Raw genomic sequence first — 17,273 nt, forward strand, 5'->3', positions numbered from 1 at the left:
GTGGCTCAGTGGTTTAGTGCCGCCGTCAGCCCAGAGTGTGATCCTGGAGACCTGGGATTGAGTCCCACGTCGGGCTCCCTGCATGGAGCCTGCTTCTCCCTCTGCCTGTGTCTCTGCCTCTCTCTCGCTCTGTGTGTCTCTCATGAATAAATAAATAAAATCTTAAAAAAAAGAGATTTTATTTATTTATTTGATAGAGAGCCAGAGAGCAGACGTGGAGGGAATGGCAGAGGGAGAGGGAGAAGCAGGTTCCCTGTCAAGCGGCGGCCTGATGGGGGGCTTGATTGCCTGATCCCGGGATCATGACCTGAGCTGAAGGCAGACACCCAACTGATTGAGCCACCCAGGTGCCCCTTAAACAGCTTCTTAACGGCAGGAGTTGGCATATCCGGGGACGGAGTTGGTGCACCAATACACTCCTGTCTTCCTGTCCCCTACACACAGTTGGGTCTAATGATGTAGTTTTCTAGACTTATTTGGCCAGGAAACTTTCTCTCACCCCCTACTCCTCCCCCTGCCCCCCCAAGATACGTTTGGGTTGTGGGCCTCGAGTTCTTTGGAACACACTTTGGCCTGGGGCCTCACATTCCTGCATGATGAGGCAATCGGAAGCACCAGCAGCGCAGTACGTGGGCAAGAGAGGCTCCCACCTGTAGGACGGGAGCACATCCACGGCCGGCTGGCAAGAATAACCCACTGGTCTCCGTGGAGCCCTGTTTCATCAGAGTTATTAAGATTCCAACATCTCAGAGTCATAAGGCTAATGGGACCTTTTGTTATATAATTTCAGCAATAAACTAAACCTGTTTGCTTCCGGTGGTGGTTGAAAAAGCTAAAGACTGTTGAACTTGCTTAGGTAAGAATGACTGTGGTTGCAGGGGGGGAGAGAAACCAACCCACGCACATGTGGGCAAACAAAACTGTGGCCACGGTTTGCTACGCCAAGTCACAAAACAAAAACTTCAATTCCTGAAAACTCCGACCGACCTCCGCCATCCATCGGCCGGATTTACCTTTGACGGTCACGGAGATGGTCGTGTTCTCGCCCACCAGATAGCCACAGGGCAGAAGCTCGGGGGTCTCGGAGGTGTTGCTGCGCTGGATTTCCCCGATGCTGTAGCCCAGAACACTGTCTGAGTTCAGCCCCAGCTGACTCACGGGGTCGACGTGGATGATGTATTCCTGGGAAGAGTAAAATCAAGACCCCATCAAAGACGTGGCTAGAAATCCACCCATGACTCATGTTTTCTTTGGGTGATTTATGATCATCTTCTTTCCCAGTTGATGCCTGGGTTGAAACCTGTGGAACGAGGGGAGGGAGGTGCTGACTTTCTACGGGGAGGATGACCGAGGATCGCAGGCCTCTTCAAGTACAGATTTATTTGGTTAGTGACGTGGAGGGGAGCCCTGACACCATCGTGGACGTTTAGTCTGGATGAACCAGGCACGGAGAAGTGAGGCTGCTTTTCCTGAGTTCAGCTGAAGTCCTGAAGACACCAGGGCCTGTGACCAGTGCTCGAAAACTCACGAGAAAGTAATTCTGACGCCAAATCTCTCCACCAGCCCCTTCTCTTGGCCCAGAACAAAGACCACGTTGATGACGACAAAGGGAGCAAACCCCAGGGAAAAAAAAGGAGTTCTGCAGTCAGATACATTTATGTATTTGACTCCAGGACTGCATGAAAGAAGCAGCTTTTGATCTTATAACAGGAAAAATTGTGTTTAATTTGGAACGTGTGCCCTCTGAGGTGAGTGACCAAAAGGTTTTAGGGGTCAGTGACCTTGGACCAAAGGTCTGTGGGCAGGAGGTGGCTGGAAGATGATGACGTGGAATATTGGTTAACAGCCTCTCTCTCTTTAATGGTCTCACTTCCCCACATGTGACGCCCCACAGGCTGTTTCCAGCCCAAACTGTTGTCTTTTTAAGCCAAGGATGTCCCGACTGCCCGTCAGCAGACTCGAGGTTTAGGGTCCAGGCAGCGGGATTGGTCTGCCCTCAGCCATTCCCATCTCTTGCCCGGTCACATTTCCACAGCCCTCCAAGATGCGGAGTGACCTCTGGCCAGAGAACAGGGCTTCCCGCGTGTGAAGCCACCTGCATCGAGATGCTAGAGGTCGCACTTGTTAACTCGGGGTTTAAAGTCAGACCGACAGAACTAGGCCAGCAGGGCTGAGTTCTGGCTCTGTGACCTTGGGCAAGTGACCTGCTCTGAGTCCTGCTTTTCTTCTAAATGTGAAAATAATAGGGCCTTCCTCACAGGCTTGGAGATAAACTGGGATCACGTTAGCAGGGTCTCCGGCACCAAAAATGCAGGGCACGGATACTGCTCAGGAGACATGATTAGCGAGCACTTATGACTGGGACTCACTTAGGGACGGCAGGAAAAAAAGGTACGAAAAGCTTCTTCCCGAACACCTTGCGCTTGCAGGTTCATCTCAGTACTCCTTAGTTATTCCTCCTGTGATCAACACCCACCCACTCCGGTGATGTGATTAGAACAAATGCAAAAATAACTACGGCACCATCTTGGACTCTGGCCCCTGATCAGATGTTACTGTCCTGTGAAGCACAAATCACAGGCTCTGTGAGGTGTTGGCCAGGGTGCTGGGCAAGTTGGATCAAATGCCCCGGACATGAGGAATGGAAATTTGAGGTCTTAGCCCTGCTTACAGGGCACTCGCTCCAAAGCATATTCAATAGGACACAGCTCTAAGGTGAGGGGAGGATTTGGACACCACGTGAGGCTCAAATAATTGCTCAGGGGCAGGGAAATGGCTCTCACTGGCTGGCCCATCACTGGTCTGTACTCACCAACCTCCTGTTACCTAAGTGGCCTGGGGACAAGTCCCAGCAACGCGAGGACAGGGGTGGGGAGCAGGCCCAAGGAGAGGCCCCGGTCAGGACACAAACTGCCCCCGCCCCCTCCTTCCCTCCCCAGGCCCCACTTTGGGCAGACCCCTGCAGCCAGCCTCTCAGACACTTACTTTGAACAGTCGTCTAACCACCCCATCGAGCACATCCCACTTCGTCTTGCCACTAACTCCAATGCAGCCAATAAGAAAGAGGTGTGGTCTGGAATCCTAAAGGTAAGGAAATGCATGCGGGTGAAAACCAGGCGGATCTTTCCTGACACAGGTTAGCAAGGACTCAGATTGCCTTAGAACTCCACCAATGGTTTGAGAGGGGAATAAAAGTTCTATTTGTTACAACACCAGATACAACGTAGCTGGAATACAATAGTCTTTAAAAAAAAAAATTTTCCCTGCTGTCTTGGAAAAATAGCAATCCGTGGGTCAGGAAGAGAGGACCTCCTCTCTGGAATCTAGAAGCGTCTACTAGAGGTGTACCTTGGAGAGTGCACAGATCACATCCCTTGCCTGGAATGCTTCTCCCCTCTCCTGCATCTCTCCTTTTCCAAACCTTGCTTGCAAGCTCACCTCTTCCAGGAAGCCTTCAGTGATTAACCCACCAGGCTCACGGTGCACACTGCTTCACTGGTTCTACATATAACCTATCTATTAACGTATTCTGTACTTGTTTACTTTTGGGTATTTATGTCTATCTGTAAACCAAGTTTATCTCCTTCAGGAGAGAATACTTTTTTTTTTTCTTAAACAACGCTGATTGCTTTTCTGCTAATTAAAGGTTAAATCATACTCAATTTAGAAAACAAGTAAAACTCTGAGAAGTTCACAATAAAGTATCTTTTTCCTACTTCTTTTCAACTTCGCCCAATAGGGCTCTCTGCACAAGGGGGGCAGGGCAGGAGATAACTAATCACAATGATTAAAGAAAAACTAATAGAACATTCCATCTTGTTGGATTTTAAAATCTCAGATCTGATGTGCTCATAAGGATACGGAATTGGAAGGGTGGCAGCAGGGAGTGCGGGCGGGGGTGTATGTGGCAGGTAAGTAAAAGCAGCCGAGAAAAGAGCACCAGTCTTGCCATCAGAAGACCCGGCCTCACCAGTTGCCCTGTCACCTGGGCGCCAGGTTCCTCAGTTACAAAACGGAGGTAACCTGGTCTGCTGGACCGATTCCTCTGGATGCTGTGGTGATCCAGAACAACACAATTTTTAAAAGGGACTCAAACTTTTATAAAACGTGACATCTATCTGTTCCTATTGAGGATCCCTAGAACAATGCACATCCCCAGGAACCCCCACCTGAATTTTTTATAAGGATGTTCTAAGGATGAATTTTTCCCCTTGATAGTCTTATCACTCCACTAGGTAAAGCTCTGAAAATGGATCTCTTGGGACGTCTGGGTGGCTCAGTGGTTTAATGTCTGTCTTCAGCCCAGGGCGTGATCCCAGGGTCCCAGGATCGAGTCCCACGTCGGGCTCCCTGCATGGAGCCTGCTTCTCCCTCTGCCTAGGTCTCTGCCCCTCTGTGTGTCTCTCATGAATAAATAAATAAAATCTTAAAAAAAAATGAATCTATTCATGTTTATTTTTATATATAAAATATATATATATATTTTTAGGCTAGATGAGGAGGAAATCATGGGTGGCTCCAAAACCTGGGCCTACCCCTTCAACAAGAAGAGAGAGCCAGCCGTACTGTGGAATCCTCCTGCCAAGAGTCTGGCTGTAGATGCTCCATTGCGGTGGGCACTGCGGGTCCCCCCAGGACTCCTAGGCCACAGGCAGCCTGTCGGCACGGATGCCGGGAAACAACAAACAAGAGACTGAAGGGGACTTGAAGTAACGACTCGGGAAGTCTTTCCCTGCTTCTCTGAGAGAGGGTCACTACAGCATCAGGTGGATTTAATCAATGACTGAAGATCGAATGTGCCAACCCCCTACCCCAAAAAAGCCCCTGGGGTAGGTGTGGCGTGACCTCCCTAGACCCCAGCAGGGAACAGGTACTACACAGAAAACTCAAGATTCCTCAGTCTCGGGGAGTCAGGAAGCCCCGCCAGGATGCTTCCCCTTAGCCACCCGCGGGGCCTGGCCCCCTCGGCCTCCCACCTCGTCGGCGGCCTCTGAACACTGGACAAAACTGGTGCTCCTGGTCGGCTGAATTGGGTAGGTTGCTTCTGTGCGAAGTGCTTTTGGAACACGTTAGATTCAGAAAAGCCATTCGTGACGGAGGTTAGCGCTTAGTTCCGCGAAAGCGTGGCACGGGGATGTTTTTAGTACTTTATTAGACTTTCCAAATGCAAGAGGGAGGGAGGGTCATCTGGTCACTCTCGTCGTGTCAAACGCTGCCGGGGAGGACGGGGAGTTAAGGGAAGTGTTAGGAGAACCCCCGAATCACCTCGGGCGCTCAGGTGACTCGGTCTGACGATGACATCGCTACGCTAAGGCAGTTCTACCTGCAGAGGGGACACGCAGAGCAGGGAAAGGCATCCAACTAACCTCCTTCCACTTCATTTCCTCCTGAAAGCTGACAACTATCTTAACATGCCTGCCTCCTTCCTTCCGAGCCGAGCATTCACCAGTGTCATCCAGCAACATGTCTGCGAATGGAAAACATCAACAGCCTTAGGCACATGGGGACAGCAAAGCCGGCTTCCTGACACCCCCGCTGCTTGCTGGCACGGCAGCGGGACAAACCAGGTGTCGGGGTGCGGGGGGGCGGGGAGGGGAAGGGCAGAGGGCAGAATGGAGAATGCAACCACAGAAACCGATGGTGGACCGACCAAGAACCAGCAGGCTGACGATGTCCCTTGCCAAATGGAAGTGCGAGGCAGAGGCTCAACCAAAACGACAGCAACGCGGCATCATGGATAAGAAATCAAGAAATCAAAGCGTCGGCCTCGATATGCTTACAAAGAAAATCTAGACCGTGTTCGCTCATTACTGTGCTGGCCTGGCCTCCGTCCCGAAGGCAGGAAGACCACAGAGCGAGCCACCGCCCCAACTGGGACCCGCTGCTGTGGGGTTTCTACGCAGCATTCAGCTTGTAGGTCAGCCTCTTAAAAATGGACCAAACAGAACTCAGCATGGTGGACAAGAGGATCCAAGCTCATGGCCTGGAGAAGTGGGGGCACTGGAGCAAAGCATGACAGCAGTCTAACGGCTGAGCTCATGTCGGTAGCAGACGCACACCCAGACACACACACGCACCCCACGTGCACGCACGCCTGTTGCCTCTCCGTTTGATCTGTTCATCTGCTTATCTCGGGGCTCGTGCTTGGAGACTGGAGAGCCCGCTGCAGGCCCTGACCTGCGCCCAGCCCGGTGATGCCACTCACCCAGGCTGGTTGACTCAGTGAGGTTCAAGCTGTGCTGCGAGAGGCCCATGGACTGCCTAGGGGAGGCAGAGAGGGACACCTGGGAGGGTGCCCGGCTGCAGCCACTGCCTTGAGACTCTGACTTCAGCCGGTCGTTCTCGGCTTTCAGCTTCTCTATTTCACTCTGCAAAGAGGAAGAGAGAGGCTCCCTTACTAGGTGGATGTAACGCGAACAGGTGTTTACTGGAGGAGGGACCGGAGAGCCCCCCTCTGCCATCAAGTGGGTATCCCAGCCGAGGCCCGGTCAGTCACACCATCGGAGAGCTTCGGCCGTGCTTGCTGCTCTTGGGTGCATACGAGACCTGTCCGGCAGGGCGAGGGCCATCGTTTTGGAGAGCTGGCCTTCGGAAAGACCTCAGCAATGTTTCCCACAGCCTGCTGCCTGAGTCTTAGCTGAAAAAGAATCTTAGCATCCAAGAAGTTTGAGAGACTCTGGGCTTGACGGGTTTTATTCCCGCAAGACTTAGAGCCCTTAAGAGCTGCTCTGCCTTGTGGGCCTCGCAGGGGGCACAGAGTGCAGAGCCTTCCTAAACAGTGGTGATCCAGGAGCTCTCCCTCTACAGAGCCTCTCGTGGAACACGTGTTCTGTGGCACCTCCTATGGGAAATGCTGGTTCTCCAGCGAGGACCCATTTGGCAGGGCCCACAGGGCTCTTTCATCCTTACTGATATTTAGGGAAGACCTACCATGTGCATAGCCCTGGGACTACCTCCAGAGAAAGGGATGCAAAAAAAAAAAAAAAACAAAGAAAAGAAAAATGAAAAATGAAAAAAGAAAAAAGAAAGAAATAGCCAGAAGACGCAGATGCCTTCCAATCCAGGGTGGAAGGTGAGGGGCTGTGAGAACACATCTAGAGGAATTCAGTTGAGGGCACTAACTCTTCCAGAGGCGGGATCTGGAAAAGCTTTGCAGAAGGTGAGGCTAACCCTGGGGGAAGGGTCTGATTCGGCTGGGCAGGTCATCCCCCCGGAGGGAACGTTAGGAAACAGAAATTCCTGGCACAAAGGGAGCAGTCAGGGGCTCCCTCTGGCTGATGAGTCTGGGAGGTGAAACTGGGAGGCCCCAAGGGCCAGGCGAAGGAGACTGCTGCTCGCAAGAGGCGATGGCAGGGCCCCGGGAAGTCAGAGGCGGAGAGGCATGGGCAATACCTGGGAGGGCACGGAAAGAGAAGGAGCCTTGCTCCTTTTGGAAAAGCAAGCGGAAAACGAAGGACCGGAGGAGAGCGGGGGGCTGCGAGCAAGGGGGGGCCCGGGCTCACCTGCATCCTGTTCATGGCCTCCCGCAGCTGGTCGAGCTGGTGCGCGGAGCTGAGCGCTTCCAGGCGGATGTCGGTCAGCTTCATCTCCTTGTCCCTCAGCTCGTTCCGGAGCTGCATGACCGTCTCGGCCTCACTGTCGATGCACTCGGAGATGCTGGGGGGAGAGGCGCTGCTGAGGAGAACAGCTCGGAGCTCGCGGCTTCAGGCCTCCCTGGCCGCCAGCCTGTGTCCCCCGCATTCCCTGGCGGGTTTGCGCGCCCGTCACCCTGTCTGAGCAGCCGGCCAGCGCCTCCCTGGGTGCCAAGGCCCCCGAAATCCAGACTGTGTTGCTTCTCTATGCTCTCTGCAGCGCGCTGGCAATCAGGGTGGCTTTGGTGTGCCCCTCAGCCAAATTCCAATAATCTGGGATAAACAGGAGCCGGCAAAAGACAGCGGGAACCTTCCGGGTTTAAAACCGCCCCTTCGGTCCCAATGTGTACACAGCTGGGCCTCTATGGGGACACCGCATGGCCCTTGAGAGCTAAACCCACTCAGGGAAGGAAGGTCAACTGTCTGTTTTAAAGATTAGACACTCTAAGGTCAGACAGCTGAGGGGTGATTTTTATTTGCCCAAAAGTGAAAGTAACTGAAAGATCTGGGTGGAAGAGGTTATTTATTTTTGGTCACATTCTAAACCTCATTTCTTTCATTCTTTCTTTTTTAAGATTTTATTTATTGGGTGCCTGGGTGGCTCAGTGGTTGAGCATCTGCCTTCAGCTCAGGTTGTGATGCCCGGGTCCTGGGATAGAGCCCTGCAGGGAACCTGCTTCTCTCTCTGCCATGTCTCTACCTTTCTCTCTGCGTCTCTCATGAAAAAACAAAATCTTAAAAAAAAAATTGTGTACTTGAGAGAGACAGAGAGAGAGCATGAGCTGGGGGTGGGGAGGGTCAGAGGAAGAGGGAGAAGCAGACTTCCTGCTTAACAGGGAGCCCCATGTGAGGCTCGATCCCAGGACCTCGGGATCATGACCCGAGCTGAAGGCAGATGCTTAACCGACTGAGTCACCCAGGCTTCCCCTATAACTCAATCTTTTAAAAGTGTCTTAAAAAAGCAACATTCTTTCCTTCCCCTACCTGCCCACATTGCTTAATAAGCTCACGGCAAGAAAGAGAAACATGTCAGATCATAAGAGAGCGGGCAGGGTGATATGACAAAGTCACAGGTTTATGTGAAAATTGTACAACAGGGTGGCTCAGTGTCTACCTCTCCAGCCGCAGGTCAGATCTTTGTCTTAAGAGGTGGCCCCTCTAGGCTGGGTTCCTTACGTGATCAGTTAGTTTTGCTGTTCAGATACCTGGCGAGTCAGCACTAAGTGGAAGATCATCAAAGTCATGATGAATTGCCATGTTAGACAAGAGGACTTTCTAAAAAAAAAAAAAGTCTGTTGATTTCAAAGATCATTGGATCTGGTGTCAGGGGTGATCCAGAATAAGCAGGTTTGACATTTCTTGGACTGAAGATAGAAAAAATGAAAAAGAAAAAAAAAACCCACGTTCATAAAGTTACAAAGCTGAAGCTGATTATCTCCGAACGACATGGTGAGCATGTGGTCTCTGCAGAAATAATCGCGCAGCCCACTCTTCCAACACCAAGCCCTAGATTTGAGGCCAAGAAAAGCCTGACCTGTAAAACTGGTTGAGGGTGTGGAAATGTTCACTGCCAGAGGGAAACCATTTATAATTGTTAAAAGAGATGTAATTGTATTTTGGGGGCAGAAAGGACTAGAAGAAAAATTTAACACCCGAGTGGCCAAATCATTTCGTTGTGATTTTCTCGACCTGCACCTGAATGGCTTCAAGAGATGCACAGAGTAGAAAGTCATTGGAGGCCAAGGAAATGTCTCAGCTACAATATCTTCTAAAACCCTTTAACAAATTCCTGAAAATCTTACGAGTATCCCTACTCTACGCCTAGGGCAAACTGAGGCTAACAGATCTGGGATAAGAGGCTAGAAAATGTCTTGAGAATTCAGATCCTCCTCCCTTGGCTCTCCTCTCTCTGTGCTTTGACTAGCCTATGGTTTGTAGGGTTTAGCTACCTGGTCATGCCTTTTCTGGTCTGCAAAGTTGGCAGTGGGGGCTCGCAAACACTGGTTTCTTTTTGAGAGAAGAGTATGGTTTCCTGGCTTAAGTGGAGTGTAAAGTCTGAACAAAATTCCATCGTGACACTCCAGTCTTCGCTAAACCACGCCCTGCACAGACCTCGAAGGCTCCAATTCATTGCAGGGACTAGTTAGCTTTGATTCACACCATCAGTCTGCTGTGTCGGGCCCTCTGGGGCAGACGTTTTGCCCCAGTCACCTGCACATGGTCTGCACCTTTTCCCCAGAGAGCTCTCACAATGAAAGAGACACAAGACTTCCTGAGCACCCACTTTGTGGGATATATCACACGGGCGACCACGCAAAGCTTGGCCAGTGACTTTACAAAGAGAAGCAAACTAATAAAATCTGTGTTGAGAATAAGTCCTCCGGGAGTACCGTGCTCTCCCCCCAAAATAGCCCCGTTCTCAGGAACACACAACTGCAAGGTCACACGGGAGGGATGTCCTACCCAACACAGAGATGACGTTGAAAATCAAGTTAAGATTTAATTTTCCAGCAATCTTGACACCCAGTGCGGGGCTTGAACCCACAACCCCAAGATCAAGAGCCACATGCTCCACTGACTGAGCCAGCCAGGTTTCCCGAAAATCTAGTTCCTCTGCAACAGACCCGGCTAAGTTTTAGTCTCTATTCCTAGTGCCCAAGGCAGCACCTTTTTTCCCTTGGTTCCTTCTGCACTAGGCTTCGGTTGTCTTCTTCAGGTCTCCTGCATGGCTGCCGGGACCCGGGTTCTCTGCATCATTTCTGGAGTCTGATCACACTGATGGGCCCATAGCAGGTGCTCAGCAAATGCTGACTGCCTACACGGACGACTGCGCCAGGCATCTGAAGCTTACTAGTAATTACTCCATCCACTACTAACTCCACGGAGATGTGGCGTAATTGTCTCCTTTTAAAAGGGGGGAGGCTGAGTCCAACAGAGATTAACATGCCCATCATTAAAAAAAAAAAAAAAAAAAAAAAAAAAAGAAAGAAAGAAAATAATCAGGACAGAACCGGGGTGGTGGGGGGGGTGGTGGTGGTCTACTTAACTCTAGAGCTCATGCGGCTGAACTGTATCCAGCAGGCACTCAATCCGTGCTCATCCGCTTCGTGGGCTACTTACTGAGGCAACCTGTGGAGGTTTTCTGCTACTCAGTCCCTAACGCGTTACTCCCCAATTTCCGCTGTCTGGGCTGGGGGCATACCTAATTTCAAACGTCTCGAGGGTGGGAAACACTGCCTTCCCACACCACCATTCCTTTCGCCCACAGGGTAGGAACTGTTCTGGGCCCCGACTCCTCTGCCTTGGGTTACTTCTTTGAACTTCCTCTCACATCTAGATTTGCACATTCTTACAAACCCTTCAAGGTTGGAAAGAAGCATTTGCTCTCTGCCCACCCTCTGGAAAGCCAGACCCAAAACAAACATCTCCAGTGTGCACAGATGCTGTGGAATGTCAGAGAAGGGCAGCGGAGCCCAGAGTCGGCCCCACCCGATCCCTACGGGGAGAGCGGTTTGGAGGGAGCGTTCTCGCAATGGCCACTGGGAAAGCTGCTCAGCCAAGTGCCTCATCCACTCTCCCTCATCTTCCCCGGCTGCCCTGCAGCACTTGGCCCAGCTACCACCCCCCTCCCAGCAGTTTCTTTTCTCTGCTCCCAATTTCCTCCCACCTCCTCCCATCTCGCTGGCTGCTCTTCCTTTCTCTTCAGAGCTCCCGGAGCTCAGCCCTTGGCCCTCTGGCTCCTCTCCATCTCTCTTCAACCCTGCGGAGAATCCTCTAGTTTCCCATATTCCAGTACCATCTGTGAGCCCATGTCTCCTGGATCTCTATCTCTAGGAGTCCCAGGCTGGTTGGCATCTCTACAGGGATGTCTCCTGAGCAGCTCGGCCTTAACATAGTCCAGCCAGAGCTCCTGATGTCCACCGTGCCCTGCAGATCTCACTTAGCATGCAGATCTCAGCTGGCATGTCACCTCCTTTCCTGACCACCCGGTGTCCTCCCGCCCATTCCAGAAGCAATGCTTCCATATACTCAGGTACTCAAGTTGCAAATCTAGGAATATTCAAGGATTACTCTTCCCTTTCCCTCACACTTTACATCACCTTGTGCTGTCAGCGTGCTTCTAGAACACATCTTAAATCCATCCAGGGCTCACTACGACCATAAGTCACCATTTGTTTCACCTAGTATTTGAATGTCTGCAAATCCAGCAGTATCTACCTCCATGTAGCTTATCCTGCATGTTTTTTTGGGGTGGTGGTGGTGGGGGACGGAGAACAAATAACTTGAGGAAATCTGCACGTCAGGTGGTGAAGTGTGCCATGGTGAAAAATAAAACAGGGGAAAGGGGGATGATGGGGAGTGCGGGCTGTGGTGGGGGTGTTATTTTATGCAAAGTGCACAGGCAAGGCATTAGTGAGAACTAGAGCAGGGACTTGAAGGAAGAGCACATCTGAGGGAAGGTGCACCGGACAGAGGGCACAGAAGGGGCAAAGGCCTGGGGGTGTGTGACTAGAGTGTTCAAAGGACAGGAAACAGGCCAGAGTGGGGTAGACGGCGCTGCCGGAGGTACTTTTAGCTTCTTGTGTGGTTGCCTTACTTCCATTCCTGTTCCCCTGAGTGCCTTATCTGCAGAAAGGAGACTGATCTTTGTGAAACATGAGTTCGATGATCTTCTAACCTGCCTAAAACTCTCCAAGGATGGGGCACCTGGCTGGCTCACTCAGTAGCGCATGTGGCTCTTGATCCTGGGGTCATGAGTTTGAGCCCCACATCAGGTGCAAAGATTACTTAAATAAATCAAGCTAAAAACAAAACAAAACACCTCTCTCCATGGGGTGCCTGAGGGGCTCAGTCGGTTAGGCGTCCAACTCTTGATGTTGGTTCAAGTGAGTTGGAGATTGAGCCCCGCGTCAGGCTCTGCACTCAGCAGGGGAGTCTGCTCAAGATTCTCTCTCTCCCTCTCCCCCTCCACCCCTATCCTGCACTGTCTCTAAAACAAAGAAATCTTAAAGACAAAACAAAACCCAAACCCTCTCTCATCACGCATAGAAACAGATGCAAATTTATTTTGACTTCAAAGATGCCCATGTTCTGGGCCTTACCTCCATGGCCTCCTTTCCTGCCACTTTCCTACTTCCCATCATGTGGCAGCCATGCTGGCCACATGCTGGCCATCCCTCCTTCCCAGACGCCCCCAGCCTGTCTGCTCCCCACAGTCTATTTCCTTCCCCTCCTGGTGCAGACGTGTCACTTATTCCCTTGTGGGTGGGACGGCCCCACTTGGCGGACTGTCTCCTCCAGGCCTGACCCATAAAACTCTCCTGCACTCTCTCCCCTCTCCCCCCGCCCCACCTGCTGGCTAGACACAGAGTACTCAGCAGAGGAGTCAGGACCTGTGGGATGGCTGGCGCACAAGGTGGAAGGAGCCTTTCATGGCAGGCCACCTGCTGATTGATGGACAAGGAATATCTGTGTCGAGTTCAGCGTGAACCAGAGATAAACAGTCATATGTCAACCCGCTGAGCTCTGGGACTGCATATGTTATAGCAGCCAGTGTTACCAACCAGAACTAACCAGTGGTCTCTCTTAGCATGCAGATCTCAGCTGGCATGTCACCTTTCCTGGCCACCCCGTCCACGGTGGCGACTCTGTATCCCAACACACTATTTTAATTCCGAGCATTAACCCTTAGCTGATCGTTTTCTAGTTTATTTGGATTTGTTTAATGTCTGCCTTTCGCCGGGGCATACAGGGTCTACCAGAATTGGAACCTCATCCGTACACGGTTGTAACCAGGGCCTGGCATGGAGCGGGAGCAGGAGCTCAGAAGTGCAATGAGCTATACTATGTTGTGTCCCCACTGATTCCTAATCCTAAGGGGTGGGACACGGCTTAACATCGACTTTGGTCTCTATAGAACACGGGTTGTGACATCCAACGTTTAAATCCACAAATAATCAGTGAGGAGTCCCTTTTTCTCCTGGTCAGAGGAACTGAGATGCTCTGGGATGGCATGTTGTGAGTCATAGGCGACCTTTCCCCTATTTACCTCTTCGGCACCCAGCAGGTCAAATAGGGCTCACATTTTAGGGCATTTACCTAATTCTTTACACGAGAACACAGACCTGGGGCGGGCATCACAGGGACGCACTGCAGGCCCATCCTCCACAGCGTTCCACCCGCCCTGGTTTGCACCTCGCCCACACAGGAAGCACACATCCCCCACGGCCACCCTCTCACCAGGGTGCTCCTAGAGAGAAGAGGAGCTACTAAACTAATGAAGTAAAATAGAGGCCCTCAGCAGAGCCATGCTTCACAGGTTACTGAGAAGTTGAGGTTCTGTGCTGTTTCCTGCCTTCCACTTCCTGTCTCCTGTGCTGTCCAGGCAGCTGGTGGGCTGCAAAGACCCAGCCAAGCTCCTTGCCCACACTGCCCGCACCCATCCGGCAAGCCAGCCTTGGGACATGTGTATGGCTGCTGTCCTCAGCAGGATGGCCTGCTGGCTAAGTGGACTTAGGGACGGCTCCATACACTTGGCCTCCTGAGACTGAAGGAGAAGAAGAGGAAGGAGGTCCTTCATGCACAGTATCTGAGAGGGACCTCACAAGTATCCAGGGAAGTAGATGTAATTAATCTCATTTTCACCAGTGACGAAACTGAGGTGTTTACAACCACCTTCTGTCTTGTCCAACTCCAGCCACACTGGCTCTCTTCTGGGCACTGTCCCATCTCACTAACTGTCCCACCTGAGCTCCAGTTCTTGATTCACTCTTGGCCTGGTATATGGTGGTCTCCAAGGGAATTCAGTCCTATGGGGCAGGGGCAATCTTTCTCACTGCTACAGGGAGCTAGCTGTGCCATCCTCTAGCTGACGCATGGGTCCCCACCTGTCCATCTCAAGCCATTCCTGAGGTGCTCCTGCCTCTACAGTCTGGGCTTTCTGTTCTTTAGATGAGGCACACGACTGTCTCCCTACACCCCTGATGATGCAATGATCAGTGGGGGGCTCACAGAAATCATGGGAGGTTGGTTGGGCAAGAGAAGATGACTCTTTCCATCTACGTACTTTGCCAAGGAGAAGAGCACCTAAGCCAATGTCACATGAGCAAACACCTGTCTGACTTAACAGAAGCAGCTGTGTTCCCGAAGAGCTCTTTACAAATTGACTCCTTTAAAATTTACTAGGGGAGCCCCTGGTGATGAATCATTTTACCAAATACAGAACCCTTCGATAAAGAGAATCATCACACAGTCTTCTCCATTTTTTAAACTTCCGGTTGCTGAGTGCTGACCTTGGAGAAAGAGTCAACATCAAATTCTGATCAGAGGAGAATAGTGTAATCCCTAAGTCTTGTCACGAAAATGAACTGGAATGTCAGCAAAAACTGTTAACACTCATCATACTATCCTCTCCCAGCAAGATGGTTGTAGCTCTTTCCCATCCATTTATCTCGTCTGATCCTTAGGATAGGATAAGTAGCCAACATCCAATTTGACAAGTAAAAAAATGGAAACAGAGAGGTTAAGCACTTGCCCACGGCCACCCACAGTGATGTTCCAGAACAACAGTAGAAGATTCCTTTCTCTTTCAACCTTTCTAGTCCTAAAACATTGGAAGAATGTGCCCAGTCCCATGAAAGCAAGATGAACAAAACCCCAAGGAGCAGATATATACTAACAGGACACCTAGCCTGGAGGGTTCCTAGGGGCCAAAGGCATCGCCCGGCCAGCGAGCATCCCCGACAGACAGACTTACAGGGAGTTGGAGTGGGAGCCCCTCAGCAGTGGAGTGGAACCCGTGGAACCGTTGTGTGGTAACTTTGGTGAGGAAGGCAGTGAAGAATCTGTCATCTCCTCGATGTCGGAATGAGAGGATGCAGACTTGGGGGACTTCTTCTTCCCAAAGGCTTGCTTGAAGGAGCTGCGTAACTGAACACACGACACTGTCAGCCTGGCCAGGGCTGCAACCGACTCTCAGGCCTTGGCAAAACAGAGACATGCAGACAAAAGAGCAATTAATCCTCCCCCCCCCACCAACCCCCCGACCCCCCACCAACGACAAAGGTTCCCAACAGCTCTCTGGAATCAGTGCAGTAAGGGAAGAAGAGTTATCTGGTGCTGACAGCTCAAAGGACTGGACCTGTGGGTGACATTCCATGCCTACTCCTGCTTCGAGGCTAGATGCCAACAGCAAGACAGAGCCTGGCTCAGCGGATGGATGTCGAGAGGGTGAGGTTATGCAGCAACAAAGCAGGGTGCTCAGACACGGTGACGGATGCAGAGGGGATTAGTCAGATCAATGGATGGGTTAGCTTGGTATCTGATATTAGCGTTGGTCTTGCTTACCTCATTGACCTGCCAGGGAAAACGCAAGCAAAAAAATGGGGAAGGGGAAGGAAAAAAGACAATTTTTAACAGAGAAAGCCAGTGACAGGGAAAGCCTCGGACTTTTCAGACATGACATGGCTCATATATAAACACCACACACAGAGGAGGTTTCCAGGAGGAACACGAATCTTCCAGAGCGTTAGAAGCATCTTCCTTCAATTAGGAAAGGAAAGGAATAGCGCTTCTGGAAGTCCCTAGGATCCGAGTTCTTCCAGCTTCTTTGGCTGGCTGAAATGACTGTCCCCAACCTTCCTGTGCTTCTCACCCTTGTGTCTCTTATCAGCCATCTCTCTGTCCCTTAACTTTTTTTGGGGGGGAGGGGGGTATGTCTGTGTCTTCTATTCGCAGCAAGAAAAGCTTCACTGCTGCACTAGTCCCAACACGGCCGTACAGCCCTCTGATAGATCTACTTAGGAGTTCCTGCTGTACTTGCCTACACCCAAGATGATAGAATAAGCAGGGAATTAGTCACCTCACTTGTGACTCAAAAAGTAAGCGCTGGTAAGAAATTCATTAACTATATTGGGAAAACGGAATTGGGATACGACAAATTCCCCAAATCATGAGACAGATCTGCAAATGCTAATGAGGAAAGAAAGAATTAAAGTGCAGGGTCTTCTCTGAAAGCCGTGATAAGCACATATTTTTCTAGACCAAAAAAATTAAGTTTTGTCTTGAGATAAGGTCTTTTAAAAAGTGATTTCCCTGGGGATCCCTGGGTGGCTCAGCGGTTTGGCGCCTGCCTTCGGCCCAGGGCATGATCCTGGAGACCCGGGATCGAGTCCTGCATTGGGATCCCCGCAAGGAGCCTGCTTCTCCCTCTGCCTGTGTTCTCTGCCTCTTTCTCTCTGTGTGTCTCTCATGAATAAATAAATAAAATCTTTAAAAAAAAAGTGATTTCTTTTTTTTTTTTTTTGTAAAAATCTTTCTTTCCTTCTGAAAACATACTGGGGGTTTTCTTAGCCATTAAGAAATTTTGAAACAGGCCACTCTGACATAATTAATGGGATTTTTTTTTTCCCCATCAGTATTACATCTATAAGGAATGGCATGTCCAACATGTGGTTGATTGATTGAGATCCCATTTCCTACTTTTCATCCTATTTCCACTTCCACAAACAGAAGGACCTGGCACATAAACCATCAACCTAAATCCTTGCTCCTACCTCTGGTACGGGGCCAGGTGGAAGAGGAGATTACAAAGATTAGATAAAAGTAAGCTTTGGGATCGTCTGAGAATGCCAATTATCCATC

General features: G+C 50.7%; 1 protein-coding gene across 11 annotated transcripts in view; it reads right to left on the reverse strand.

Moving 5' to 3' along the window:
- The window catches only part of NAV2 (neuron navigator 2), a 396,930-nt gene that overhangs the window by 21,594 nt on the left and 358,063 nt on the right, over positions 1–17,273 (reverse strand). For 8 of the 11 annotated variants that reach the window (XM_041729743.1, XM_041729751.1, XM_041729747.1 and 5 more), the window contains 7 exons: positions 15,978–15,986; positions 15,388–15,560; positions 7,503–7,656; positions 6,206–6,368; positions 5,367–5,467; positions 2,986–3,081; positions 1,014–1,182 (listed from right to left, as the gene is read on the reverse strand). In XM_041729743.1, the coding sequence (XP_041585677.1) occupies positions 1,014–1,182; positions 2,986–3,081; positions 5,367–5,467; positions 6,206–6,368; positions 7,503–7,656; positions 15,388–15,560; positions 15,978–15,986 (865 nt within the window). The remainder of the gene's footprint in view (positions 1–1,013; positions 1,183–2,985; positions 3,082–5,366; positions 5,468–6,205; positions 6,369–7,502; positions 7,657–15,387; positions 15,561–15,977; positions 15,987–17,273) is intronic. The other 3 variants (XM_041729744.1, XM_041729746.1, XM_041729742.1) reach the window with 1 other exon arrangement.

The sequence above is a fragment of the Vulpes lagopus genome, chromosome 15 (assembly GCF_018345385.1).
Source record: "Vulpes lagopus strain Blue_001 chromosome 15, ASM1834538v1, whole genome shotgun sequence".
Classification (NCBI taxonomy): Eukaryota; Metazoa; Chordata; class Mammalia; order Carnivora; family Canidae; genus Vulpes; species Vulpes lagopus.